The sequence below is a fragment of the Podospora pseudoanserina genome (genome assembly GCF_035222485.1).
Source record: "Podospora pseudoanserina strain CBS 124.78 chromosome 7 map unlocalized CBS124.78p_7.2, whole genome shotgun sequence".
NCBI lineage: Eukaryota > Fungi > Ascomycota > Sordariomycetes > Sordariales > Podosporaceae > Podospora > Podospora pseudoanserina.
In genome coordinates, this window is record NW_026946672.1 from 29,334 (window position 1) to 56,525 (window position 27,192).

At 50.6% G+C, this 27,192-nt stretch overlaps 10 protein-coding genes and 1 non-coding gene across 11 annotated transcripts; 8 read left to right on the top strand and 3 right to left on the bottom strand.

The window, feature by feature from the left end:
* Nucleotides 1-70: 70 nt before the first annotated feature.
* QC764_001390 (uncharacterized protein) lies at nucleotides 71-2,630 on the top strand (the record flags this gene model as incomplete). Its single annotated transcript, XM_062939934.1, has 5 exons — nucleotides 71-1,007; nucleotides 1,072-1,413; nucleotides 1,474-1,890; nucleotides 1,971-2,389; nucleotides 2,454-2,630. Exons 3-5 carry the CDS (start codon nucleotides 1,806-1,808, stop codon nucleotides 2,628-2,630), a joined length of 681 nt encoding a protein of 226 aa, XP_062795745.1. The 5' UTR covers nucleotides 71-1,007; nucleotides 1,072-1,413; nucleotides 1,474-1,805.
* Nucleotides 2,631-3,386: 756 nt separating this feature from the next.
* QC764_001380 (uncharacterized protein) lies at nucleotides 3,387-5,067 on the top strand (the record flags this gene model as incomplete). The annotated part of the gene is made up of 4 exons (XM_062939932.1): nucleotides 3,387-4,110; nucleotides 4,166-4,358; nucleotides 4,435-4,723; nucleotides 4,788-5,067. The coding sequence occupies 4 exons, from the start codon at nucleotides 3,387-3,389 to the stop codon at nucleotides 4,884-4,886; spliced, it is 1,305 nt and encodes a 434-aa protein (XP_062795746.1). The 3' UTR covers nucleotides 4,887-5,067.
* Nucleotides 5,068-5,172: 105 nt separating this feature from the next.
* Nucleotides 5,173-6,240, bottom strand: QC764_001370 (uncharacterized protein; the record flags this gene model as incomplete). The annotated part of the gene is made up of 1 exon (XM_062939931.1): nucleotides 5,173-6,240. The coding sequence occupies one exon, from the start codon at nucleotides 6,238-6,240 to the stop codon at nucleotides 5,173-5,175; it is 1,068 nt and encodes a 355-aa protein (XP_062795747.1).
* An 819-nt stretch (nucleotides 6,241-7,059) lies between these two features.
* Nucleotides 7,060-9,300, top strand: QC764_001360 (uncharacterized protein). The gene is made up of 3 exons (XM_062939930.1): nucleotides 7,060-7,454; nucleotides 7,513-7,654; nucleotides 7,713-9,300. Exons 1-3 carry the CDS (start codon nucleotides 7,115-7,117, stop codon nucleotides 8,701-8,703), a joined length of 1,473 nt encoding a protein of 490 aa, XP_062795748.1. The 5' UTR covers nucleotides 7,060-7,114; the 3' UTR covers nucleotides 8,704-9,300.
* A 93-nt stretch (nucleotides 9,301-9,393) lies between these two features.
* On the top strand, nucleotides 9,394-11,924 carry QC764_001350 (uncharacterized protein; the record flags this gene model as incomplete). The annotated part of the gene is made up of 3 exons (XM_062939929.1): nucleotides 9,394-10,178; nucleotides 10,243-11,587; nucleotides 11,665-11,924. Exons 1-3 carry the CDS (start codon nucleotides 9,759-9,761, stop codon nucleotides 11,922-11,924), a joined length of 2,025 nt encoding a protein of 674 aa, XP_062795749.1. The 5' UTR covers nucleotides 9,394-9,758.
* Nucleotides 11,925-13,212: 1,288 nt separating this feature from the next.
* On the top strand, nucleotides 13,213-14,283 carry QC764_001340 (uncharacterized protein; the record flags this gene model as incomplete). Its single annotated transcript, XM_062939923.1, has 1 exon — nucleotides 13,213-14,283. The coding sequence occupies one exon, from the start codon at nucleotides 13,213-13,215 to the stop codon at nucleotides 14,281-14,283; it is 1,071 nt and encodes a 356-aa protein (XP_062795750.1).
* A 1,080-nt stretch (nucleotides 14,284-15,363) lies between these two features.
* Nucleotides 15,364-16,908, top strand: QC764_001330 (uncharacterized protein; the record flags this gene model as incomplete). Its single annotated transcript, XM_062939919.1, has 2 exons — nucleotides 15,364-16,757; nucleotides 16,809-16,908. 2 exons carry the CDS (start codon nucleotides 15,364-15,366, stop codon nucleotides 16,906-16,908), a joined length of 1,494 nt encoding a protein of 497 aa, XP_062795751.1.
* A 281-nt stretch (nucleotides 16,909-17,189) lies between these two features.
* On the top strand, nucleotides 17,190-18,308 carry QC764_001335 (uncharacterized protein; the record flags this gene model as incomplete). Its single annotated transcript, XM_062939921.1, has 2 exons — nucleotides 17,190-17,902; nucleotides 17,971-18,308. The coding sequence occupies 2 exons, from the start codon at nucleotides 17,190-17,192 to the stop codon at nucleotides 18,113-18,115; spliced, it is 858 nt and encodes a 285-aa protein (XP_062795752.1). The 3' UTR covers nucleotides 18,116-18,308.
* Nucleotides 18,309-18,806: 498 nt separating this feature from the next.
* QC764_0109210 lies at nucleotides 18,807-18,887 on the top strand. Its single transcript has one exon. It is a non-coding gene; the product is annotated as a tRNA-Ser (tRNA).
* Nucleotides 18,888-19,726: 839 nt separating this feature from the next.
* On the bottom strand, nucleotides 19,727-20,212 carry QC764_705050 (uncharacterized protein; the record flags this gene model as incomplete). Its single annotated transcript, XM_062950165.1, has 1 exon — nucleotides 19,727-20,212. The coding sequence occupies one exon, from the start codon at nucleotides 20,210-20,212 to the stop codon at nucleotides 19,727-19,729; it is 486 nt and encodes a 161-aa protein (XP_062795753.1).
* A 1,667-nt stretch (nucleotides 20,213-21,879) lies between these two features.
* On the bottom strand, nucleotides 21,880-23,263 carry QC764_705040 (uncharacterized protein; the record flags this gene model as incomplete). The annotated part of the gene is made up of 2 exons (XM_062950164.1): nucleotides 23,044-23,263; nucleotides 21,880-22,847 (listed from the first exon to the last, which is right to left on the bottom strand). Exons 1-2 carry the CDS (start codon nucleotides 23,054-23,056, stop codon nucleotides 21,880-21,882), a joined length of 981 nt encoding a protein of 326 aa, XP_062795754.1. The 5' UTR covers nucleotides 23,057-23,263.
* Nucleotides 23,264-27,192: the final 3,929 nt, after the last annotated feature.

Sequence of the window (27,192 nt, forward strand, 5' to 3'; positions counted from 1 at the left end):
TCACCAACCCAAAAAGCTGTCAAATAACAGGAAACGACGCGAATCTTAGCGCAAGACATCGATATCGGACGGTTCCACCCGAGGCTCCCCCTCACTCCCACCGGTAACAGGGTACGGTCTCGAAGGAGGGTTTTGCAGACTGTCGCCAAGGCCAAGGCACAATATTCACCATGCAAGTCAACTAAAGCGCGCTGAAGCCATGCCACAAGAGGCGTAGCTAGAATCAATCGATGTTGAACAGGTGCTAAGCAGGTTGGTCACTGGAGCTAGTCATCACGATCAATGGCGATGGGTTATCTCGCCAGGTGCTCCCGTTCAGCAGAGAGATAGGATAAGAGAATGCGGGGAGGGTAGGGGACTTAAGATTGGGGCCATGCAGCACCTGGTGATGGTCCCTGCGCCCTGCATGAGATATCAACACATGCCGAACCTTTCACCGGCATTAGGACCAATGGAGGACAGCTGTTGCCCAATCGATACGCCACAACCCTTTAACCCCCCACGCTCCCGTCCCCAAGCTTCAAGACACTGTCGACTCGTGGCACACTCTGGGCTGAAATCGATACCACAAGACGGTCAAGGCATCAGAACCCTCTCAGTCAGCCAGTTCAAGATACTAGCTAGACCTGCTAGGAGTTTTTGAAGGCCTTGCTTCTATTCCATCTTTCCCCGCCGTATGATTCCCCGGTTTTACCTTTTGGTCGGGTTTATGCCCCCAGCTGCATGCCAGTCCAATATCTGCAGGGCACTTGGGGTTGCATCTCATCTCTATCGGTGCATGGGAATTGCCAACCTCGCATTGGTCGGACTGCTACAGCAGAGTCAACATCCTCCCGCATCAGCTGCGGGAGCTTCAAGGGAGTAGCCGAGTAGAACATTCCTCCTGGCTTCGAAATCCAGTCCATCCATCCTGAATCCCCCAGAATCCCATGTTTAGCTCTCCAGGTGATTCCTGTGCACTTCCTGGAACCCCACATTCCACCTCTCAATTGCCGGTAAAGCAATAGGTGTGTAACTCTCAGCATTGCCAAAATCATATTACACTTACCACATGTTTACATATAACACAAGGGCCAAACTAAGTACCAAACGGTGCCTACCGCCCAGGGACAAACACCTCCCCAGTTCCGTCAGACGGGCATTGTTGTGTCCGACTCTCAAAGATATCAGGTTGCGCCTACATGCCACACTCAAACCACTTGGCAAGCAGCAAATAACAATGACAACCCACTGTAACAAGCCGCAAGAGATATTCTATGCATGTCAAGTCGGCCTCCAAACTGGTCTCATTGATAAGGTCCAAGTACACCCCGCGCCTGTGGTGAACCTTTTGGGCCGCCGTGTCCTGCCAAGAGATGTTTGGCGACTTTCAGATTGACCAGAGATCTACATGTCAATGTCAGGATGATCCGAGTGAACTCTTTGTACCTGCCCCTTGCAGATGTATCTGGGGTTGACAACCCCCCATCTCAGACAAGCTACCACTGCAGCCAAGGATACTTGCAGGTAGGATGGTGGGATGTGGGAAGGAAAACATCTCCACACCAAAGGCCACACCCTCAACCCTCTCTGCGTGAGTGGACGGATAAGCCTCGGTGTGCCTGACGGGGTGAATCGTCAGATACAGGAGGAGCTTTTCAGCAGACCATGCAACTTGCCCATGTGTGGATGATGGCCCTCCTCGCTTTGTCCTGGCAGGCTGGTGATTAAGGGTATATAAGAACAACCCTTTCTCCCTCTCCCCACCCATCAAACTTGCTCCACAACCCCATCCTCCAGTATTTGTCCTAATCCCACCACCCAACATGCAGATCAAGTCGCTCGCCCTCTTTGCCACCGCCGCCTTGGCCGCTGTCAATGAGCCCTGTGTTGGTTCTGGCGGAAGAGCTGGTAGGTTCCGAGTCCTCAGTTGCCACACTGCGAAGGAGTGTAACCCAGCCCCCATACCCCTAAATGCTGACATCACGAAGGCGTCTGCGTCACCACGTCGACTTGCTCATCGTCTGGCGGCATTACAATTGATGGAGCGTGCCCGTCTGATGCTTCCAATGTCAAGTGCTGCACCAAGGCTTCGTGCCCCAACGGTTCCGCTGGCAACTGTCGTTGGGCATCGGACTGCGCAGGGAGCACACTGACTGGTCTTTGCCCGGGACCTGCGCAGATGAGATGCTGCTCTTCTTCTGCCACCGGCTTCGGAGGGTATTCTGCCCCAGCTATCCCCGCCGTCGGGGCCTGCAAGGCCGTGGCTGTTGAGGGTGCCAAGAAGGTTGTCGCCGCCTTCCCCGGCAGAGTCAGACAGATTTACTGCACCCGGGCTTGCGCCTGTCCCGGTACTTCGGATCACTGCTGCGGCAAGGCGATCGATTACATGTGCTCTGATGCTGGCGGTGTAAGTGCCCCTCTGAGACTTTGGCTTCGATGTTGAGCTTGCACTGACCTGAGACTCCCGGTAGGTTCCCACCATGTCCGGCCGCCAGCTCGCTGAGTGGGCCATGAACAACCGTGCCAGCTTGAACCTCAAGTATATCATCTGGGGCCAGCGCATCTGGAGTCCTAGTGATGGTGTCAAGGCCTGGACCAGCTGGCGCGCCATGGAGGATCGTGGAGATGTCACCCAAAACCACTGGTAAGCATTAAAGTTCACTAGCCCGGGAGCCAAGTATCAATGGCAAGCGAGGACGAGGATCTAATACAGGATACAGGGACCACGTTCACATCAGCTTCAACTAGGCGGATTTCGGTCGAGTACAGTCAAATCGCATGACTTTGATATCTTTGTACCTAGCTGTCCCCATACAACCAGCCACCGCCCTCTTAGCATCAAGACCTATGGCGTGCTAGTTCAGACTTTATACATGTTCTCGTCACAATCACACTGGCTGTTCGATGCATGCGGTTTGTGAAAAGAAGGTGGGGTCAACATGCAATCATCTAGGACCACCAATAGTTGCGCCACGGCCATGCAGCCGGCGCCTAATCACAAATAAAAAGCTGATTCGTGTGCTGTTTCTGGGTGAAGGCTGCGACGCTAACCTCGACGAACACCATCTCCCCATCGGTATCGATACCGGACCAGGTCCCAGCAGCATGGGGGCCTATCACGGGATTTGGGAGTTACACAGAGTCTTTCCACTTCCGGTCGGTACTACAGCTGCCAGCGAACAGATGTTGTAAATACCCCGCCTCTCTTCCTGAATACCGTTAGGTCCCAAGAAACTAGGCTCGGTCCGCTTTAGTTCTTACAACACAACGTATATTAATCATCACCGCCCCTGTCCAACCTGTCCTTGAACTTGTCAACTTGTCAGGCTGTCGACCTATCGACGTTGTGGATATCCTATCCCGCCAGTTTAAATAAATCTCACGATCCCCTCTCGAAATCCAGGATGGACCTCACTGATCACCCACAATCATCCAGCAAGCCAACAGGCACTGCCAACAAAATGGCTCTCAACCTCTCTTCGTTTGGGATTCTTCCACCGGGAATCCTGACCCAGCCGATACCCTTCTCACTCAACGTTTCTATGAGAGATATCCATCGCCTCTCGGCCCAAGTCGACCAGGCCAACATCGCTGTGCCTCAGTATTACAATACCCACGCGGACCCTGTCAATGGAACGTACGGGGTTTCCCGCTCCTGGCTTCTCGATGCCCAGCAAATCTGGCTCTCCGAATTTGACTGGCGCGCGCACGAGGAACAACAAAACAAGTTCCCCAACTTCCGCATCAACGTCACTCTCCCGTCAGACGGACAGGTTTTCGACCTCCACTTTGCCGCCTTGTTCTCCAAGCGTGAGGATGCCGTCCCCATCACCCTTCTCCATGGCTGGCCCGGGTCCTGGATGGAGTTTCTCCCAGTCATGGAACTTTTGGTGGAGAAGTACACCGCCGACACTCTCCCCTACCACGTTGTTGTCCCGTCCATCCCTGATTACGGCCTCAGTTTCCGCCCCGAGGAGACCAAGGAGTTGACCATGGCAACCGCGGGCGAGGCCATCAACTCTCTCATGGTTCAATTGGGCTTCAATGGATACGTGGCACAGGGAGGAGATGTTGGCAGCTTCCTGTCACAGGTGCTGAGTCATCATGACGAGTGCAAGGCTTACCATTGTTTGTGTCCCCTATGAGCCCCTCCTGGCGTACCGTACTAATGAGCAAAAAAAAGTAAACATGTTTTTCATGACATCCCAACAGCAAGCCTCCGTCGCTCATCTGAATATCTCGGCCGAAGAACAAGCAAAGGTGGACTACGCTGCGGCTTGGGCCACCACCGGTAACGCCTACGCTGTCGAGCATGGAACCCGCCCTTCGACCATTTCCCTGGTGCTTCAGACCAACCCAGTTGCAATGCTAGCCTGGTACGAACATGACCCCCAAAAAATATGCTGCTTCATCGGCCTGCTTTGCTTTTGCTAACACATCTCGACACACAAGGATGGGTGAAAAGTTGATTGAATGGTCCGACAACAGACACTCCCCATTCCCATCTATCGACACCATTCTCTCGTTTGTCTCGTACTATTGGTTGACCAACTCGTATGCCCGGTCAATGTGGGCGTATTCCGAACTGACTAGCGTTGTTGGCGGTGAGCTTCCGCCATACAACCCTTCGTTGACAAAACCCATGGGCTACTCGTGCTTCCCGGTGGAGATTGCCACGCTTCCTGAATCTTGGGCTAGAGAGCTGTTCCCAAATTTGGTATTCTATGGAGTTCATGAAAAGGTATGTCGCAGCAACAGGCCGCAGTTGGTGTGAGGAGTGCTGACTTGCGACAAATGCAAAACAGGGCGGCCACTTTGCGGCACTGCAGGCCCCCGAGGCATTCTTGAGTGATATTGAGCAGTTTTTGGCGATTGTGAAGGACACTGTGTTAGGATCAGCTTAAGCTGCACATAAGCTTTCAATGACATTGCTCGGAAATAGTGGATGACCATTGGACTTGGACTGGATATATGGTGGGTAGTTACCTACTTCACAACATAATTGTAGATACACGTATGTAGTTTCATACAGTCTCATGCGTGGATGAGTTAAATGTTGCGGGGGGTTGTTCTGTTGGTTTGCCTTCATCCCCAGAGCTCTGACTTGTTGGATATGTGTCTATGGAACAAATGGCTCTTCCATCTAATCATGCAACAGGGCGAGATCTATCTTTGGCCTGCCATGCCCTCCTAACAAGCAGGGTTATTGTGTGTGATAAAGCCCAACCTCCATGGCAAAGCATTGTACTCCCCACCGGCACTTGGATCCATCCCTTGGTACATGAACCGGATATTACATGGATCAATCAGCAGCTTCTCGTCCACCGTCCCGTCCCTGATGATCTCCCCGTGACTGATGCTTTTCGTCCAGACATCCCCATCGAACTGAACATTGTTGCTTCTTGCCCATGGGTTTTGCTCCGTGTTGGCCAGCCCCTGCCATGGCCCCCTGATGGAATCTGCCGTCCAAGACCTGAACCACCGGTGACCGTCGGTTCCAATGGCTTCGACCAGCAGCAAATATTTGCCATCGGGAAGCGAATACACACACGCTGCCTCAAAAAGGTCGTTGCGATTGTCCTGCATGGCAATTACGGGTTGGCTCATGCCGTTGGGAAATTGTTCAAGGCTGGTTTCAGATCGGTAGAGCTGCCCATTGTCGTCTGATGAAAACAGATGACAGCTTGTCGAATCACAGATGACCCACATGTCAACCCAGTACCCGTCCCCAATGTTTTGTTCGATAATCTTGGGCATCCCGTCTGGATAGAAGACCTTGGGAGCAGTCCAGCCCTTGGGATTGTTGATGTCTGGGTTTGTGGAGTACGCAGCGTTTCCGTTCTGGTAAACAAGATACCAGAGTTTGTGAGGCGCGAACCAAAAGACCTGAGGAGCTGCACGATAACCGGTCCCAAGAGGGGCTTGATCCAGGTAGTAAAAAGTGGCATTAGGCGCATCGGCCCAGTCGGCAAAGGTAAAGTAAACCAGGTTGTAGCCAGCGGACTGAGCGGTAGAAGCAAATACGTGGTGGGTTCCGTTGATCAGGATGATAGTTGGGTCTTTGATTCCGGCGATCCCGCGACCGTCGTTCTTGGGGCCGACAAGAGGTCCAGTGGAGGTCCACTGCCATGTTGTGGGCAGGTCACTGGGAGGTTGGTTTGACAGCTGGACAATGGAGACATCTGGCCCAGCTGGCAGGGAAGAAGGAAGAGCAGTAGCAGAGGCCCATAAACAGGCGAAGAGAACGGAAGGGCGCATGCTGCCTAGCTGTGTAGAAAGGTACCTATCTAGACACGGGGCTGGCGGCGAAAGAAGCTGACGAACTGAGCCTTTCGTCGACTTCGAAAGCGGACAGTCTTTTAAGAAAGAATGTTTGGAAGCCAAAACATAGACCGGGGTCAAGCTTAACATTCGTGTCAAATACTTGGTTCGCTAGCAATACAACTTGAGCTATGATCGCCAAGGCTGAACATTAAATACAATCCCGCCCTTGAAAATCAGCATGCAATATAATATACCCAGTCTCACTCTAGTGCTATGCAGCCTCCTCATCTGATTCCGAAGTTCGGGTTTTCTACCTGATATCAACCATGATCGCAAAAGTCGGGCATGAATGTAACCTTGCCAGGTTCAACAGTGCTGGCAAAAGGCAAGGTACCGATCTGGTCAATAAGGGAAGTAGCCGAGAACAACTACACAAATTAATTCCGCCTATAGTTGATGAGAAATCATAGTTAAGGTAGTGGCGCCCCAATCGGTCATTTGATGGTGCAACGGATCTACTTGCCTGATGGCCCAAAAGGCTGGGGTACCTTGAAAGCAATGTAACTCTGATCCCACTCCATCGTTCATTGGTGCGCGTCAATGTTCAAGCCAGGGCTCGTAGGTACTATATTCTCGGCATCACTGCCAATATACCTTCTTCTACCCATTCAACCGAGGGCGAAGAGTGTATGTGTAACTGTTACAATGCGGATGATCATTGGAGAGACCGGGGAATTGCCTTTCCGTCAAGGTATCTCTTCATGTCGTGCAACTGAAGGCTATTTGAAAGAGCCATCTGCTCCTGCAGACCATGGCTATCTATCATGTGTCTCAAACTGCGACCGCTTCCAAGTAAACGAAGTACGATATGAGGCTTTTTTGGAAGCGAAGCGGCATCGTGGCGTCGTTGATCGCCTTTTCGTCCTTTCTATTGCTAGCCGCCCCAGTAACAGCCCAGGCTTCATCGACTACCACCTCGTCGCCCGCAGTCAGCTATGTAAACACACTGGCTAACCAACGAGCCGATCCCCACATTTTTAAACACACGGATGGATGGTACTACTTCACCGCCACAGTTCCTGCCTTTGATAGGATCATCCTCCGTCGTGCTCAGTCCATCCAGGCTCTGGGTGATGCAGCGGAGACTACAGTTTGGAGGAGGAAGTCGTCTGGTGTTGGAAGTGGTCAGGTCTGGGCACCCGAGATACGTATGTCGCGCACTAGTCAAGGATCAGAATATACACTTACCAGTGAGGGCCCCCCTAGACTTCATCGACGGAAAATGGTATATCTACGTCGCTTTGGGTGTAGCAAATGAATGGCGCATTCGAGCTTATGTTCTTGAAGCGTCTGGTGCTAACCCCCTGACATCAACATGGATCGAAAAGGGGATTATCAAGACCAACTGGTGAGCCATGATGATCTTTGTTGCTTCTCTTTGAAACAGATGAATTGATGAATCGCAGGGACACCTTCTCGCTCGACGCAACAACCTTCACCGTCAACTCCACGCGTTATCTTGTCTGGGCCCAGCAAGACCCGTCCCGGTCCGGCGAGAACTCATCTCTCTTCATCGCACCTCTGCAGAACCCATGGACTATCCGGGGCACCGCCGTCGCCATCTCTCATCCCGACCTCGCCTGGGAACGGATAGGGTACAAAGTCAATGAGGGAGCGTCCGTCATCCAACGGAATGGCAGAATCTTCATGACCTACTCCGCCTCAGCCACGGATCACAACTATTGCATGGGCCTTTTAAGCGCGTCCGCAACTGCCAATCTCATGAACCCAGCATCGTGGACAAAGAGCAGGACGCCCGTCTTTGTGAGCAACGCCAACACGAACCAATGGGGTCCAGGACACAACAGCTTCACGCTATCAGAGGATGGAAAGAGTGACTTGATGGTATATCATGACAGGGGTTACAAGGATATCAACGGAGACCCGCTCAACGACCCCAATCGGCGGACGAGGGTGCAAAAGGTGTATTGGAAGGCCGACGGAACACCGGACTTTGGCATCCCGGTGCCGGATGGAAACACGCCGGTCAGACTGAGGTCGGCCGTCCCATCTGGACTGTTCCTCAGATTTTACACTGGGAACAGCGTGCCGAGCGGCTCGGTCGCCCTGGAAGATACTCAGTTCCGCATTGTCAATCCCGGGTTGTCGGGTAATGGCACCATCAGCTTGGAGTCCACGAGTAATCCAGGGGTCTACCTTCGCCGGTTGAATGGAAGCCAGGTTCAGTTTGAAGCAGGTCGGAATCTGAACACTGCAGCAAGCAAGGCATCAGCGAGCTTCAACAGGCGCTCTGGACTGGCCAACGGATCCGGGATTTCTCTCGAGGCGTCCGATGCAGGAGGCCAGTATTTACGCTTGCAAGCAGGTGGAACGTTGGTGGTTTCGGCGGCGAGCAGCACAACAGACCAAGAACAAGCGACCTTCTATCTCGAGTAAAACGTCGCCAACTGCATCCCAGTTGTGGTCCATCGGACCATGACTGTTATCAGACGTTAACCCAAGCAGGAAAACTTTCTCCATCATGCAAGTCGGCCGGCCCCACTTCCCCGCATTCCGGCACCGGCCTCCGCCGGTTGCGGCCGGCTTGGGTGGGACGGAACAGAGGGAGCGGCAAGCAACGGCTCAGAGTGGGCCTTTCGGCGATCGACACCACTGCTTTGATAGCCCTTGGCACATCTTCATGTATTGTTTCGTCAAACCCCCAGATCTAGGTATTCTATGAACCACGAATGAAGCTCACTCATGGTTGGGATTATTTGTCAAAAAAGTCTGTTCTGAAGACCGGCCATCATGAATGTGTGATGTTTCGAGGGTTGGAGAAAGGATGAGGTTAAGTCATGCTAGATCGACCGAGCGGTGCAGCTTGACCTCGGAAAGCGGGGACGGTACCAAAGCTCAACGGATTATCAAGGGTAAACATGTAGCCTACCAAAGATAGGAACATTAAATGGACATCAGTATGAGGGATCTGTGTTATGTAACAGGATCCTCGAGCAAACAGAAAACCAAAAGAGCGGCTTCATGGTTTGGTCACTTGATAAGACGGATGGACGTCATGGGTGCAAGTGGGTGCCAAAGAAGCTCGGGGCTTAAGCCGAGACACCCCATACCCGCGCCACGCCCTGAGCAACACAAGTGCGCCAACCGAAGGGCGTATCGGGCAGAATGGAGACAATAAATAGCCCATCGGCGAGTGCGCTTTCTTTGTCTTTTGACTCCGACTACTGGAACATCAAACCGGATCCTTGTTCAGGGGTTTGGAAACAAAGGTCTTCGAGAAAGCTTCTCGAAGCCACAGTCACCTGGAAAACGACCCCCGAGATCTGGATACCGCGAACTTCCGCCCTGAGACCCGACACATCAAGGACCGGTTTTCCAACCCAGCCGACACCAAAAGGCGGGAATAGCGGAGGCGGATCAACATTACCACAACCCAGACAACGATCTTCCCCACCTCCGGGGTGACCCCACCATCCGCTCGAACTGCCGCGATGCCGCCATTGCTCCGTGCAACCCCGCGCCAGAGGGCATTCCAGGCTTTTCCTGCAGCCAGGTCTGGGGTGAGCGTTACTCGTCTGGGGTATTGCAGGTTCGCCTCCTCTTCGCAGAAATCAGTCCATGGCACAACAACTTCCAGGAGGACTTGTACCCCTTCCGTCAACAGGCAAAGGTCTGCACTGATCTCATCCTCTCTAAGTTGGAACATACAGCAGAAGTGGTCATCGACGGTAGCCATCGATCCCAAAATGTACACGACATCATTTGCGTTCTTCGAGGCGCTATGGGATGCCGGAGTCACCCATGTGTTTGTCAATCTGGGCTCCGACCATCCGAGCATCATCGAGGCCATGGTCAAGGGTGCCCGTGAGAAGAAGGGCCAGTTTCCTCGGATTATCACGTGTCCCAATGAGGTAGGTCTGCGTACATCGTGGCACTAGGGGGTGATGTGTGACCCTTCGCTGACACCATAACCAGATGGTGGCCATGTCGATGGCTGATGGTTATGCGCGCCTGACCAACAAGCCGCAGGCCGTCATCGTCCACGTCGACGTGGGCACCCAGGGTCTCGGTGCAGCCGTCCACAATGCCAGCGCTGGTCGTGCTCCTATCCTCGTTTTCGCTGGCATCTCGCCCATCACGCAGGAAGGCGAGCTGCGCGGTTCGCGGACCGAGTTCATCCATTGGATTCAAGATGTGCCAGACCAAAAGCAGATTGTCGCTCAGTATTGTCGGTATTCAGCTGAGTTGAAGACGGGAGTAAACGTGAAGCAAATGGTCAACCGGGCGCTGCAGTTTGCCAAATCGGCGCCGCAGGGTCCCGTGTATCTTTGTGGATCGAGAGAGGTGATGGAACAGGAGATTGAGCCGTACAACATCCAGCAAGACGAATGGGATCCAGTTGAGCTAGGCGGGCTACCTGGGTCGGCCGTGAGCAAGATCGCAGAAGCCTTGGCCAGTGCAGAAAGGCCGCTATTGATTACTGGATATGCCGGAAGAAACCCAGATATGCCGGCAAAGTTGGTGGAGCTGGCAAACACTGTCAAAGGTCTTCGAGTGCTGGACACGGGTGGCAGCGACATGTGTTTCCCAGCAGACCATCCGGCATGGCTGGGATTGCGGTACGGCAATGAGGAGGCAATCCAGACCGCCGACACCATCATCGTTCTGGACTGCGACGTTCCCTGGATTCCCACCCAGTGTAAACCACGATCGGACGCCAAGATCTTCCATATCGACGTCGACCCCCTCAAACAAGTGATGCCTCTCTTTTACATCAAGGCGCAGGCACGGTATCGAGCCGACGCCATGGCATCTGTGGATCAGATCCTGGCGGCACTGCAATCAGATGAAAGCCTAAGAGCCAAGTTGGCAGGCCGGGCCAGTGAGCAAAGGTGGACCGCATTGCAAACGTCGTACAGGGAGCGGATTGACGGTATTGCGTCGCGAGCGAGACCTCTTGACAATGGTGAGTTTGGGACCGGTCACCTGTGTTCCAAGTTGCGAGAGTTGTGCCCAGAAGACACAATCTGGGCCGTCGAGGCCGTCACCAACACCCTATTCGTCCACGACAACATTCAGCCAACAAAACCAGGACAGTGGATCAACTGCGGTGGTGGGGGGTTGGGGTGGTCTGGTGGTGGTGCTCTTGGAGTTAAGCTTGCGTCGGACCATGAGGCCAAACTTCAGGGCCACGAGCATGGCAAGTTTGTGGTGCAGATTGTCGGCGATGGGTCGTTTTTGTTCTCGGTTCCCGGCAGCGTGTATTGGATTGCAAAGCGTTACAACATTCCCATTCTGACCATTGTGTTGAACAACAAGGGTAAGTGGACTGGACTCCTGGCTGCTTGTAGGCCAAGCCCTCCTCGGGCTCTGACTGACGTGAACGTACACATCTAGGCTGGAACGCGCCACGCAGGTCGTTATTGTTGGTCCATCCCGACGGCCTGGGCGCTGGTGCGACCAATGACGATATCCACATTGCGTTCAACCCTTCTCCGGACTATGCTGGCATTGCCAAAGCAGCAGCTGGAGGGGACGTTTTTGCTGAGAGGGTTGACCAAGCAGCCGACTTGGTGGATGTTCTAAAGAGGGCTATCCAGGCAGTGCAGAATGGGCAAACAGCTGTTGTCGACTGCAAAGTTGCCTCTGGATGCTGAGAATGATTTTAGCCGTATGTAGGCGTATAGGCGTGTAGGCGGCCATTGAGTCGGCTACCACGATATGTGGAAGGAAGCGGGCAGTCGGAAATTTCAGGAAGGTTGCTACTGGAAAATTCTCGTTTCCTTGACAGATGTGACTTTTGCTTCGCTGTGTTTCTGACGTACAGGTGATGCAGGGTTCGAGAGCCCGAGGCAGCATCCCACAACCATTCCAGAGGTACCACGATTTAGCATGCCACCATGCCAAGACTGTACTCTGAGTGTCAGTGGGAGGGTTGCATTGAAGCTGCATGTCGTCGGCCCAGTATTGTTCAATCTCAGGTCATGGCTTTCGTTGGACAAAGATGCATCCATCTGTGACGGTGCCACGATGAAGCACGATAGGCGGCGGGGCTGGCGATGATGGGAATTTGCGGCTGTCGCCACCGCGTTATATTACATATCGTGTGATATTCGAGCTCGAATTGCCTGGAGGGGGCTGAGAGGAGTGATGTCGTTTGTTGCAGATCTGCTGGCAGGATGTCATAGGTGTGCTGGATCGGTTGGTGGTAGATGGTGGTTTGTATATGTGAAGCTCCCATCGCGTTTCGGGGTCATCAGGCGAATTGCATGGCGCACAGACCAGGAGGGGTCCTTTTGTACCAACCAGCGACCCTGAAAATTGCCAACGGCTTTCACCCCACAATCAGCACCTCGAATCCGCAACCTGATTCCATTGTACCCCGTCAACAGCAACGGCCCGGTCGCAGACGTCTTGTTCTCTTCTTCACTTCATCAGACGGAGGTTGAAGTTTTTCATATATATCAGCTTTCTGTAACATACCATTTACGCCCTCCTAGCTATCACCAGATACCTCTCCTAGGTGCGCCCGCTGCCGACCGTTCTCTTCACATCCGGGGCAGTTTCTCAGACCCATCCGCTGATTTGCCCCTTCCGCCGGGCACTGACCCACTATCTGCGGCAAACGAGATCTCTTGAATGCACGAGACCACGAGACCCTGAGCAACTTACCTACCTTGTCTGGACCCTGAATGCGAGATCATGAGGTTGGCTGCGGCGCTGTCTTTTCAAGTACGCAAAACCAGAAAGCCACCTTGGTGGTCTTGAACTGTTTTTATTCCACGCCGGCGCCTACAGACTCCGACGTGCTCTTTCTTGTGGCGCAAGGATATCGGGTACCAAGGCATAAGTAGCCTTTGCCCATCCAACCACCAACCAATTTGCACTCTTTGCCGTTTCTCGGCTTCCATCTAAAGCCACGAAGGGCTCGCAGGTCCCCTCGAAATGACAGACTGCGACAAATCGGCCGATGCCTCTCACGAAGCCGGCAGCGACACCAGTGCCGTCCCATCTCCGCCACCACCGCCTGTTCCCTCAGCCGACCCCAACTTGCGCTTCATCCCGAGCCCAGAAAGCGATGCCTCGCCTACTCTTGCCGCACAGGTCGACGATATCTACAAAATTGCGCCCGTCGCTGCTCTCAGAATGCTCAGCGCGGGCATCGAGGCGCTCGTGAATATGACGGGAGACATCCCGCCCACGCCACCACCGAGAAGCCCCACCATGCCGCACATGCGAGGTATGGAAGCAGAGAAGAAGAGTATCGTGCGGTCCAATTCAGACAAGAATTTGGCCCGTCTTGCTCAGCAACGAAGCGCAGCAAACTCTCCACGGCCCTCCCCCCGGCCCGGTCGGTCTCCGCTGCATTCGGACGCGAAGGCCGCGTCCGTTCCCGTACCCGACGGTGCCCAATCCATCGACGGCGTCCAGCTGCGGGCGCCTTACCCGACACAGGCGTCAAGAGCAGAACAGCCCCTTGCTCCATATATTGTCGTTGGTGAGAACTCGCAGCCGCTCAATCTCCAACATAGCGCCATCACTCGCAAGTTTTACTCTCGCCTCCCGCCACCGATATCTATTACCGAGTATCTCCTCCGAATACACCGTTTCTGCCCCATGTCTACCGCCGTCTATCTAGCCACATCCTTATACATACATCGTTTGGCCGTGCTGGAGCGAGCCATTGCCATAACTAAGAGGAATGCTCATCGTCTGTTGCTAGCGGGATTGAGAGTGGCCATGAAGGCCCTGGAGGACTTGAGCTACGCACACGGAAAAGTGGCAAAGGTCGGTGGTGTCAGTGAAGCAGAATTGGCGAGGCTGGAAATCAGCTTCTGCTTTCTTACGGGGTTCGAGTTGGTTGTGACCTATGAGTCGTTGAGCAAACATTGGGAGATGCTCAGAAGAGGAACCGACTGCTGGAATCTGCATGATGAGTTGATGGAGGAGGACATGACGGTTTTGCAATTTGCAAAGCCGCCAAAGCCGAGGAGGGAGCACGCTGTGTCAACTTGAACGTCTACAAAAGTAATCAATCGGATGAATTGTTTGTCAGCATCAATTTTAACCCACCTGCTCCGACACTGGGCTGGAGAGTCCTGTTTCCCACGGTCAGGCTTTTCCTAACCGGTGAAAGATCATCCACCTGTTTGAGTGGGTAGACATCACGGTGTCGCTTGTCCAGTGCAACAGAGCCAGCCAGGCCTGGTGGACGGCTATATCACCTTGACACCATGAGGTGAACTCTCCAGCGGTAGAGTGGCGCATCCTTTTCTGGAGCTCTCCCTCTTGCAACCCCACGGCCACCCTCGCTGCTGTTGACGATAGCGGATGTGGACGATTGCGGTATCTTTCAAGGAATAACCCCAAGTCCGACTATTAGTGCGGCCTGCGAAGTACGATCAAGCCTTTTCTGTGACGACCATAACTGCGGGTGGGCCTGTACGGCAGGGGCACAGTCAGGAAAACCTAGTGCTGTTGTAGCCATGCGAAGTTCTCGACAGGACAGAGCACAGGCGAAATGACAGAAAAGGGTCATGCTGGAGGCGCGATGAACGCAATCATCGGAAGGGTGTCGAATAAAAGAAGGGTTAACAGAAAAGTCTCGGCACTATGCAGTACATCTTCACTTCACTGTGTGTATGCCCAATCTAAGCATGTCTATATCGAGTGCACTGAAACCTTGACTATTTCCTGTGAAATCACCAAGACGCGAGGGGCTTCGATACCGAGATTTTCACACATGGAGTCTATTGCTGGGAAGTCATCAGGAGGCAACGCAACCGCATCCATTACCGACGTAGCCAAACCGCTGGCCAGGAGTGCCAGGGTTTAAGGTATTCGAGGTTGACATTCTTTGCCAAGTAACCGTTGTGCAATTGCCGAAACAAACCGTACCTGTTGTTCTTTGGCGTGGTAGCTGGGCTTCTAGCGCCGTGGATACTCTCGGCCACCCCACTGATTCAATAGACACCTGCCCCGCACTGATGGAGGGGCAGGACTGGAGCTCTGGCCTCCAGTCGCAAGGTCTTAGACAGACAGAGGTTGGGATCAAAGCAACCGTCCACGCCCTCTTCCACCGCATCTACATCTTCCATGCTACAGTCAGGCCTCCGAGTTCTGGCCTCGACGATAAGAAGTTCGAAAGCACGTCTCCCGTTCACGTTTCCGACACGCCGTTTCGACAACCGTGACATCGCCGTCGCGATGGACTACAATAAGATCCTGCAGGGGAAATACCCCGCGAAGCAGCACGCGAAGCGCGTGAGCGACTACATTCGCGACAAAATTCCGAACGCTACAGGTGTATTGTACCTCGAGGGCCGTGCCACCAAGATGATTGAAGACAACGATAGCGAGGAGCACTTCCGACAGCGTCGCTATTTCTACTACCTCACCGGATGCCCCCTTGCCGATTCATACGTCATCCATGACATGGACTCGTCCAAGACAACACTATTCATCCCACCCGTTGATCCCGAAAGCGTCATTTGGTCTGGTCTTCCTGTCTCCACCGAGGAGGCCCTCAGCAACTGGGACGTGGACGAAGTCAAATACACAAACGAAATCAACGCAACACTTGCCCATGTCGGTGCCTCCAAAGACAACGCCACGCTTTATGCCATCCCCCACCAAGTCTCCGAGAAGGTCACCTTTCTCGAGTTTGACCACAAAAACTTTTCCATTTTGAAGGAGGCCATTGAGGTCACCCGTGTGGTCAAGGACGAGTACGAGATTGCCATGATCGGCAAAGCCAACCAGATAAGCAGCAGGGCCCATGAGTTGGTCATGAAGAAGGTCAAGCACGTCAAGAATGAGCGCGAGCTCGAAGCCGTGTTCCTAGCAGAGTGCATCTCCAATGGGGCCCGTGATCAGGCATATCACAGCATCGTTGCCGCTGGTCGGGCTGCTGCGACGCTCCATTACGTTGCCAACAATGCCCCCTTGGATGGCAAACTGAACCTCTTGTTGGATGCCGGCGGCGAGTGGAATTGCTATGCTTCCGATATCACGAGAACATTTCCCATTAATGGCAAATTCACCACGGAGAGCAGGGCCATCTACGACATCGTCCTCAAAATGCAGCTTGAATGCATTGCTGCACTGAAGGAAGGTGTTGTGTGGGATGATGTCCACACCTTGGCCCACAAGATTGCCATTGATGGGCTGTTGGAGCTTGGCATCTTGAAAGGTGACAAGGAGGCCATCCTGGAGAGCCGTACAAGTGTCGCCTTCTTCCCCCATGGGCTGGGACACTATCTCGGCATGGACACACACGATACTGGCGGCAATGCCAACTATGCCGACAAGGACACCATGTTCCGCTACCTCAGGGTGAGAGGGACTCTACCGGCCGGAAGTGTCATCACGGTTGAGCCGGGTCTTTACTTCTGTAACTTCATCATCGAACCCTTCCTCAATGACCCCAAGCACTCTCAGTACATTAACCGTCCAGTTCTGGACAGGTATTGGGATGTGGGCGGTGTACGGTATGTCGACCCCAACGCTCCTCCTTCGCAGCCATTGCTAACTTATGCCAGCATCGAGGACAATATCGTCATCACCAAGACGGGGACACAAAATCTTACCACAGCCATCAAGGATCCTGATGAAATGGAGAGACTGATTGCGTCCAGTTAGATGGCATGAGCTAGTACTGAGATAAAGGCGATGATTCTTTTCACATGTAGTCTAACGTATCACTACTCAGTTCGGGATACACTTCTGGAATCCTGACTTGAAACAGTAGATTTCTGATACTCTTCTTCAGGAGACGAGCAACTTGTTGCTTATCGGGTTGATCTCGTTCCCATCCCAGAGATGCCGGTTGTGGCACCGTAATAACCTCGCAGGCTACAAGACGCCACCATCTCCGCCCGGAGCCCTTTGATTGAAGTTTGTTTTGCCTTTGGGTTCAGTGGATGACACCCAGCGCACAATATTTTGCCTCGGGTTTTTCGCCTGTGCTCTTCCATTTTCTTTCGTTTCTCTTTGCGTTGCCTCACACCTCGACATCTTGCAGAACACGTTACATCACGACATACCTGAAAAACATTCCTCCCCACGCAGGCCACCGACCTGAAACAATGCATGCTCACTCCCTTCTCACACTTACCACAGTGGCCCTGGCGGCCTCTGTCCCTAATTTTCGCGAGGACAGTGAACACATTTCGGGTTCTCAAAGGCGCCGGAGTGCGGAACCAGGCAACATTCAACTCCACAAGACGGTGATTCCCGACTGGGCAGACGACATCTACCTGACACCCAGCCCGAACGAACATCTCGATTCCGAGCGACTCCTCCTCCACCAGAGCAATGTCAAAGATATTTCCAAGGAGCGCGACAGCCCGTCCATCCGCGTCGACCCTGTCGAAGTGCACATGTACACCGAGACATATCCAAGCCCTGGTGTAGAGAGAAACGTGGTTTCCGCCCGTGGTACCGTGTTCGAGCCCGAACCTAACAGCCTCGGGGGCAGGGTTCCAACATGTACCCGAAAGGCTGGGAAGCTTCATACACAGCGAAAGTGGTCAATCGGCTACGATCATGACAACAAATACAACGGGATGCATTGCGGGCAATCGGTCCGTGTAGCGCTCAAGTCCTTCAAAAAGTGCAGGCCCACGACAGATTGGTATCGCCTATCCCCATGCCTACTTTACTTCTTAGAAACACAAAGCTAACAAAAATGGGAAAATGCAGGACATGCGTGCGCAGTGGAGAACAGGGATTAGGCGGTGTGACCGTTGAGTTTCATACTCCGCGGGGGTGTGATGATCGGAGAATTCATCAAGCAATGAAGAAAGCTAGTGGGGGTCAGATTGATGTCTGGTGTCAACACAAATAGATCATCCAGCAGTCAAGTATGACAGTAGTTTTGCTGTCAGCTGCCCGATAGGTCGAATAGGTGGTAGGGAATGAGTGACCACAAGGAGTCACCCCTGCCTATGATTGGGAGGGAAAGCAACCAGAAAAGAGTATTGATGATCGGATGTACCTTATAGAAACTCCTAACGAATATAATTTATCATGTATGGAAGAACCTATGTTGTTCTTGTGCAGTTAAACCTTGCAGGTATAACAGTGCAGAATCAGACAGAAGAAACTCAGTGAAGAGGCCTTGCCATTTGCAAGATTATAGCGCTTTCCCGTTTCAGAGAACTTGAGGCTAGATCTCTCGGTCTCAGCTTACACCCAAGATAACCGCTCGCTTTGTTCTAACCGGGGTCATTATATAAGAGCTGGACTTACGTTTTCGTCTTAGTTAAGGTATATGCTTTGTACAGAGAGGCTGGTTTACGGCAATACTCACAGATGATTCAGCTGCAGTGGTTTGTTTGCTACTGCTCTAGGTTCTCGTAGATAATTCTTTGTCTTTCAGGACTCTATCACTTAAACTTCCAAATCTAATATCGGTTCCATCTGTGCTCCTAAACATGTGCTAAGTACCTCTATAGCCGATTACCTCCTACCTTGAAATCATATGGTAATAGTAGTAGTCAAATTTTTTCAGTTAGTAAATAACAAACATTTGCAATGTCGCTTTGGCGGAGTGGTTAACGCGCGGCCCTGCTAAGGCCGTTTCTTCGGAAGCGTAGGTTCGAATCCTGCAGGCGACGTTCCTTTTGGATGATAGATGCAACTTTTTCTATCTACATCTAGCTATATGCCCGGTACTACATTGTTTTTTTGCTTCTGTTTATTAGGTTTGTTTGATTCCCGGCTACCATCATGGAAATGGAACTGTTTAAAGTTAGTTCTAGAGAGTTCAGCGACCATTTATTCATCTGTCTAGACCAACATTATAATTCTGTGTTGTCACACGGCAAAAGCTAACCACCCACAACCACCACCAACAACACTGTCGATACCACCGCAAGGAGGGGTAACTGCACGTTGTGAACCAGTCGTCAAAATAAGGCAGACAATCAGAAGGCATGGCGGTTATCAAAGGAAGCCTACTGGCCCTGTATGATATTGAAGGACTTGGCAGCGGCCTGAGGCCAACAAGGGCACGGGCCAGGCAAGGGAGGATAAAATACGCGTTCAGGATCACCAAGACTGTATTTCCTTCTTCATCTTTCAGTATCACGCTCTTCGAGGCCATTGAAGATTATTAGCCTGAATTGAACCATGAGTTCCAAGCCCTGATATTGCAGCCCTTGTCACATGTGTAATGATTCAGAAAGTTCAGGTATAGTATGGTGTGCTTTATCTGGTATTAGAGTATTATATGGAGGAATGCAAACACTATATAGCCAAGGTAAACTGGAATTCCATGTTCCTGAGACGAGTGTGGATGCCTTTCCGGTGTTACTCGTCTGCAAAATCCAGGGTCAGCTATTTGACTATGAAAGCATACCTGCCAGATTAGCCCCAATACCCAAGTGTCCGCCTCTCACTCAGGCTACATGGTTGCCTGCTTCATGGCAGCATTCAGTGAATTATTTGCCAGCCATCATGGAAACCTCCTCACTCCGCTGATTTGTGGCCATCTGGATTGCCGATAAGGAGTATACCTCGGTGTGGGCGGAAATCTGACAGGCGGTGGGACCGTGGTAAAGCCAACATTGGTTCGGGTTGCCATGCCTCCTGCATCGCCCATCATGCCTTCAGCGTTCGCAAATCCGAGGCCTCCTGGGCCCCTCAGTCGGTTCCAGTCCCGTGTCGAGGTATAATATTCCCTTGTGACTTCGCGTTCACTCTCACTGTTGTCGCTGCCTGTGTCATAAACAATGACACGCTCCTGCCGTTGGCGTCGACGATGACAGGAAAGACAACAGCATAGGCCCAGAACCAGAAAAGCAAAACCCAAGACTGACCCAAGCAAAGCGCCCAGTTGTCCAGGGGAAAGAGTGCCCGAAGATGGCGCCGGTGGGAGAGTGGCAGCAGGGGCAGCAGCAGGAGCGGGGGGTGGGGGGGGCTCCTCGGTTGGCAGAACCATATCAGCAACAGCCGTCGGGTCTCCTAGGGTGACCAATGTAGTGACTGTTGTAAAAGCACGTGTAATTATTTGGGTGATGACTCTTGCCTCTCGAAGCTCAAGGGCGGGAGGTAAGGAGGAAGACTTGTCAGCCATTGGACGTTGGTGTATGCCACGAGAATGGAGCACAAAAGGATTCCACTTTAGTATACCTGGCCAGCCGGGGGCACCTTGGGTATTTAAGGTAAAGCGCTATTCCCCTCTTGCAGAGCCTCCCTCTTCGCTCACACTACAGTTACGTAGCGCAGCATGAGAAAATCGAGAGGACGTGGGGATGAGGGGGGCGGGGCATGAACTCAGTCAAGAGGTGCCAAGGACTGACCGTGTCCCAGAGCAGGGTCATCAGATCTAGGCCACCCATCTTACCGCATACTTATTGAGTATCGTGGTGGGGTGGAACATTGGCGGGCTGACTGCTGGACACCTTACCCATCGAGCCCGGGATTAGGCTGCAGCTGCCCTTCGGAGTGGCATTCTTGACAGCTCTATTTTCTCCACCAAGTGCGCCTTCTGCAGATGTAACTGCGCGGATTCAAGTCAATCTGGACGCCATCTGTCACCATCCGATCGTATCCGCCGGTCAAACACGGAAAGGGCGCTCAGTTGCGTTTGCGGACATTTACGCGCATGTTCTTTTCCTGATGATTGCGGGCATCCAGGCAGGTGGCTTGGGTAACACAACTGTCTCAGTGGAACTGAAAGAACACAAGAACTGAATGGGCTGGCTTTCTATTTGCTGTCCAACCTTTCTCGGGCAACAGCAGACTTCCTGCCTGAGAAGCCTGCAGAATGTTATCAGCCAATCTCAGGGCTTAATGGCTTGCATCTAAGGTCTGAAGGTGGCCAAATTACCTGCATCACCGCGCCAAGCTTGAAGTTGTGTGACCAACCTAACTATGAGGGATGGGTGCCTCGGCAGTGAATCATTTCCTTCAGTTTGATGCGCGGGAATACTTTACTCAGGGGAGCTTTCAAGGAAACACCGATACCTCGAACCGGTTCTCTGAATTTAAAAACGACAACTTCCACCTGGTAGTCCTAGTAGCACACTTTGCACACAGAACTGGTGATGAGTGAGAGCTGGTGATATTCACCTGAGGGAGGGAGGGTTATCGTGGTTGATTCTGTCTTCGCCCACAAATATGTCCAAAACCCTTAACACCAATCATCGTAAGGCCAGCTCATCATGCATCGGCAAAGCTATATTTTCGGGTCAACTATCTGAAAAGCTTTGACAGGTCGTTGGCTAGTTCAGGTATCCTAAGGATTGCTATTGGCCTTGTACCATAGTTACACCACTACAGCCAGTTGCGTGTCTTGGTTTTAGCATCGGCCTAATTTTGGTCCGATTTTGAGTCTCTTGATCAAGGTAGATGACGTGCAGTGGAGAGGAAGGCCTGGGTGTTTGCCAGCAAGTCTAAGTCGACCTTGGGTATCCGTAAGAGGCTCCCAAACAATTTTTAAGTAGACATCCCTGGAATGTGTATTCTCATGCCATCTTGTTCTTGGGTCTTCTCATAAAAGTACATATCTCATCACATCTAAGATTGGCCAAGCAGTAATATCACAAGTTCGTCCTGTTCCCCCCGAACGCCACTACCATGCCTTTTCTTTCTATGCGAGTTTTCCTAAACGCCCATACCTTCAAAAAACTTGACGCATAACACAGCCGCGATTGCGGCAATGCCACCCATGAGGGACATTTGGATTCCCTCCCACAAGCTTCTTTTCAGATCCAACCACTTCATTCCCAGAACTATCCTGTGCTTTTTCTGTCCGCTTGTCCCGATCCACCCGGCCCCAGTCTGGTCCTTTGATTGCTGACTATTGAGGAAATAATCTTTCAAAAGGCCAAATAGGAACAGCGCTAGCAGGCAAACCGCAAAACTCCACCTGAGGCCCTCCTGCACATGTTCCACAAAGAAATAGGGGAACAATGGTAGCAGCCCGCCTAAAAGATACCCCAGTGACACTGAAAGTCCCACGAGGATGGGCGATGGTGCAGCTCTCTTTGCTTCGACTTCCTTCTCACTCAAGCTGCCTGTTTCTAAGCAACCATGGCGACTCCGATATCGCCTTTGCTGCTGTTCCAACTCCCTCAAAATGCCGGGGCATTTGGCCACATGCGACCTGATCTCATCTTGTAGTTTCGGCGAGAGCTCCAGAGGCGCTAAGTATCCCTCTAATAAATCATCGTTCTCGGTGTCGTGATAGCCTGAGACGATGGTTTCGGTTTCGGTGTCGATCTCTACGTCGGCATCGAATTGATCTACTAGGGCTGATTGGGCTGGTATCTGTACTTGTGATTGAGACCATTCACCCTTTGCTGCGAGGAAGCCACCGATGCCCATGCTAAGACTGCCGGCGCAAATCTCGGCGGCGCCAGCATAGATGACAGTATCAGAGCTTCCCAGACTGGAAAGACCAGCAGTCAGAGCAAAAGGGACGGTGAGCCCATCCGCAAACCCGAGGGTGAAATCTGCTAAGAAACGTGTTGCTGAAGGGAGAACGAAGGCTGATTTCATGCTTGGTGGCGGCTTGGGAGCTGTTGGCGGAGGAAGGAGGGGCGCAGCCTCAAGGTCATGCGGCATGGTTGCTGTGTTTTGCTGTGACAGAGAAGGAGAGCTACAATCGAATGTCGAGTAACTGTGCGACATCTTTGCAATTGTTGTGAAGTGTGGTCGACTGTCGGCGGTTGGTGAGAGGTTCAATCTGAGTGGCCTGCAAGTCGTCAGCACTGCTCATGGGTCGGTTTGGTGTGAGAAAGATAAAATAATAAATGTATATCTTACCAATTTGAGACATCAGGATATCGCAGCAGATCAAGTGGCGAGTCGTGTTGAGACGTTGGACCGGGATGATGGGTCCTGTGTATAAGTCGCAGTGCCAAGGAATGATCGTTTTCCCCGAGAAAGTCGGAAGGTTGTCTTTCCACTCCACAGTGCCACCACCCTCGAAATGGTGTGACGACAAATATGTATTCAATATATTATCTTTGCAAGATAGAGAGCAATCATGGATAATGGCCCATGAACCAATCAGGAGCCAGCCAATTCTTTGTCCTGTCAACGCAGGTTGTTGCTTCGAGAGAGAGGCTGACAATTAGCTTAGCTGTGATTGGTGAATCAGCGCACGCTGTGGATCTTGCGGGTTAGGGTTTTCCGCGGACGCAGCGATGATATAGTTGTTACCAGTCCAGTTAGTGCACACTGGAAAATACTGTGCGTTTTTCAAATGATGTTGATTGGTGAGGATGATAGGAAGGTGTTGGGCTGGCGACCTAGGAAAGTCACCGGCGGCGAAAATGAGGCCAAAAAATGGCCAAAATTGGTAAGCAAATTAGTATTACAGTAGTTGGTTGTTGGTTCAAAAGAAAACAGTAAGAAAATCCAGCCCCAAGAGCAAACCGGTGTGGGTCTGGGAAAACCTGGGCCCTTTGGTGCCCCATACCCCCCCACAGACAGCACACCGCCGTCCAAAACGAAGCTATCGTTAATATCCTCCGAAGGCCAATATACGCCCAGATTCTTCCCACTTCCTTTAACTCCTTTGCCCAATGCCCTAGTGGCCTTTTTCCTATATAAATATACGTTCTCCTGCATATCTTAAACCGGAAAATCTTATATTCCTAATAGCTATACAAACTTTACGTGCTTCTCCTTTTATAGTACCTTTGTAAATCTATCCGCCGGTATCTCTAACCTAAAGATATATTAAATACTAAATCTTCTTTCCTTTACTTATTTACCTACCCACTTATACCGTATATCGATATACCGGGTCCTAGCGATATTCTGAAGGTTCAGAACTATAATTTCGGCGTTCTTACTATCGGTATACAGTATATATGGCCTTGGCTATAGCACACTACAGTCTTCTAATATCTTTAATACCCACTATAATAAATACCCTATAGGCGTTAGATTAGTAAACTCTGCCTCCGTCGTACTTAGGGCGACAAAGGTTTATTTCTTACTCTTTTATAATACTAGCCCACCAGCCACGAAAATAACGTAGCCGCCAATAGAATATCTCTAAAGTAAGATATCCGCGTATAAGGTATCTGCGAATCCTATAAGCTTTATATTTTTTACCGAGAACTCAGAACCCCCCAGCACAATATATAGCTTCCTGATAATAGCCAGGTACCGGAAAAGGTGCTTTATTAACTCCAAATAACGTAGTAAGGGCCCAGAATTGCCCCCATAAAGGCGGTTAACGGTAAAAGTAATATTAGGCCGAGTGCTAGCAGAAAGCTAGTTTAACGAACCGGTCTTCCGAATATACTCCTTTATTTCCGCGGTTATTTTCTCCCACGTAAAAGGGAACTCTAGCTTAGCTAGCTACGGCGTAGCTACGCTGGCTATATCTTTATAGCCGAACTTCTCGAGTAAAGCGTCGATATAGGCTACCTAGGATAAGTAGACCTACCTCTTTCCGCGGTTCCTCACGATATTAAAACCCAAGAACCTCTTCGGCTTACCTAGTTTCTTAATACCATACTTATTTTCTAGCCCGGTAGTAATATCTTTAATAATTTTTATCGTAAGCGTTAATATAAGTAGGTTATCCACGTACAGGACTACTAGGGTACTTATCTCTTTATAACGGAACAGGTAGAGGTCTAATAAAAGGGTATCGAAGCTTAGTTTAACCATTATAAGTTTCACTGTCTCGTACTAATAAATAGGTAACTTCCTTAAGCCGTATAATACCCTCTTAAGCCAGCATACCTTGCCCAGTAGCTTGCCCAAGCTATCTAGTGGTCGTACGTAGTACTATGCGGTATTAAGGATTTTAGCGTTAAGAAATACCATTTTAAAGTCGTATTAAAGGTACTCCCAGTCCTTTACGGCTATAATAGCCTAAAAGCATTTAACTGCCACGCTACTTACAACAGCGGCGTAGACGTCCTATGTGGCCCAGGAGTCCCTATTAAAGTTGCTACACACTACCCATCTCGCTCTAGCCTTTACCTTACCAGTGTGAGGGTCCATCTTTTTATTATATACCCATTTACTCGGTAAGACGTTATAGCCTTTCGGCGTATCCACTAGCTTATAAACGTCCTTTTCTAACAGGCCGGCGTCCTGCTCCTTTATAGTAAACAGCTAATACTTATAGTAGTTTTCGAGTTTCCTCGCTTACTAGTAGTTCTTAGGTATATAGTGCTTATTAATGGTTTATAGAAGGTAGTCGATTTTAACCGTAGATAGGGCGTAGGCCATTACCTTACGTAATTATAGGTTATCGAGATATATTATAAAAAAACTTTAGTAAGGGTGCTTACTCTACTATAGCTTCTTATAAAAGCCTAGGCCCTAATTTCTTATTATTACTTTACGAGGCCGCTCCTAAACCGGCGGAGAAGCCACCGCTTTCTCTATATAGCTTATATTAGGCTCGAAATTATCGTTAAAGTCTTCGACTAGGCTATCCGTACTTAAATCCAATAGCCTATTATCGGCCTAATTATTATTAGGCCCCCCTATAGCCTTACCTTCCTCCCCCCCCATTAGCCTTATAGGGGAGGTAAGCTCTCTTATAGCAAGAGAGTTAGTAATATAGAGCGCTTAGTTATAATTTGGTAGGATAGGTACCTCGGACCGTATATCCTCTACCTCTTCGGCGTTAAAAAAGTCTTCTACGTCTAAAGCTTTAGGCAGTAGAGGTAGTATTAGTAACGGCGTAACTTTCGGAGTAAGTAGAATGGTTTACCTAGGGTCCTTAGCCTTCCCTTTATTAACTATTGGAGCACTCCGCTATATAATAGGCTCCGGTATAATAATAGGTTTATTATTAAAGGTAACCTTCCTCCCTAGAGATACCGTTCTATTAGTAGCAGTATTTTCTTCTTCGGCTATAATACTATTAATAAAGACTGCCTCGTACTTAATATCCTTATACTTATTATCGTTAGGCCTATAAGAATTACCTTTATTAAACTTTACGGCGTTAACCTTCACGACTTTATTAATAACTAAGTTCTAGACCTAATATATTTTACCGTATATATCTACGTAGCCAACAAGCTTTCTTTTCTCTACCCTAGCGGTAAACTTATCCGAATTAGCCCGGTAGGCCGGCTTAACGTAATAATATACGTCGCAAAAGTACAAGCGTAGGTACCGAATATACAGCTTCCGCTCGCCCTCGGGTATATTAAGCCTTATAGTATACTTTTCGTAAGTACTAATATCTCCCTCGTTAACCCTCGAGGGTAATAGGTTACCTACGTAAATTATAGACTATATAATAAATAGGAATAACTTCTCTAGCACCTTATAGGCTAGTATAATAGCCCTAATACAGTTAAGCGTAGTCCTTACGGCCCTCTCTACCTTTCCATTTATCCACGGTAAGTAAGGCACGGTCTTAAGGATAGTAATACCCTCCTAGTCGGCCCAGGTAGCTAAACGGCTATCGTTAAAGGTCCCAGAGCCCTAAACAAATTCCGTACCTCCATTAAAGCCAATAATACTAATCTTATACCCGGTTTAACGCGCGATCTTCGTCTCGAAATCCTTAACCTTATCGAATACCTACTTTTTCTCTACTATAAAGTTAATCCACTTATAACCACTCTATATATCCACGTAATAGATAGAGTACTTATAACCCAAATATCCAAAGTTCTTATAGGTAATAACGTCGATATAGATAAAGTCGAACGGGTTATTAATCTACGTAAAGGTCGATAAGCCTAATTAATCTATTATCTTTATTATTACGCAAAGCTCGTAAAAAAAATTATTACCGACGAGCTTAATCCTTACCTACATACAAGCCTTATAAATATCATCCTTATTAGCGTATATTAGGCGGCAATATATTATCCGGTAGTTAATAAATACTATTACGGCCTTAATAGGAGTCTTCGCTAAAGATACTTTACCGAAATCGGCGCCGGGCATCGTATTTATCTAGTATACGTTATTATT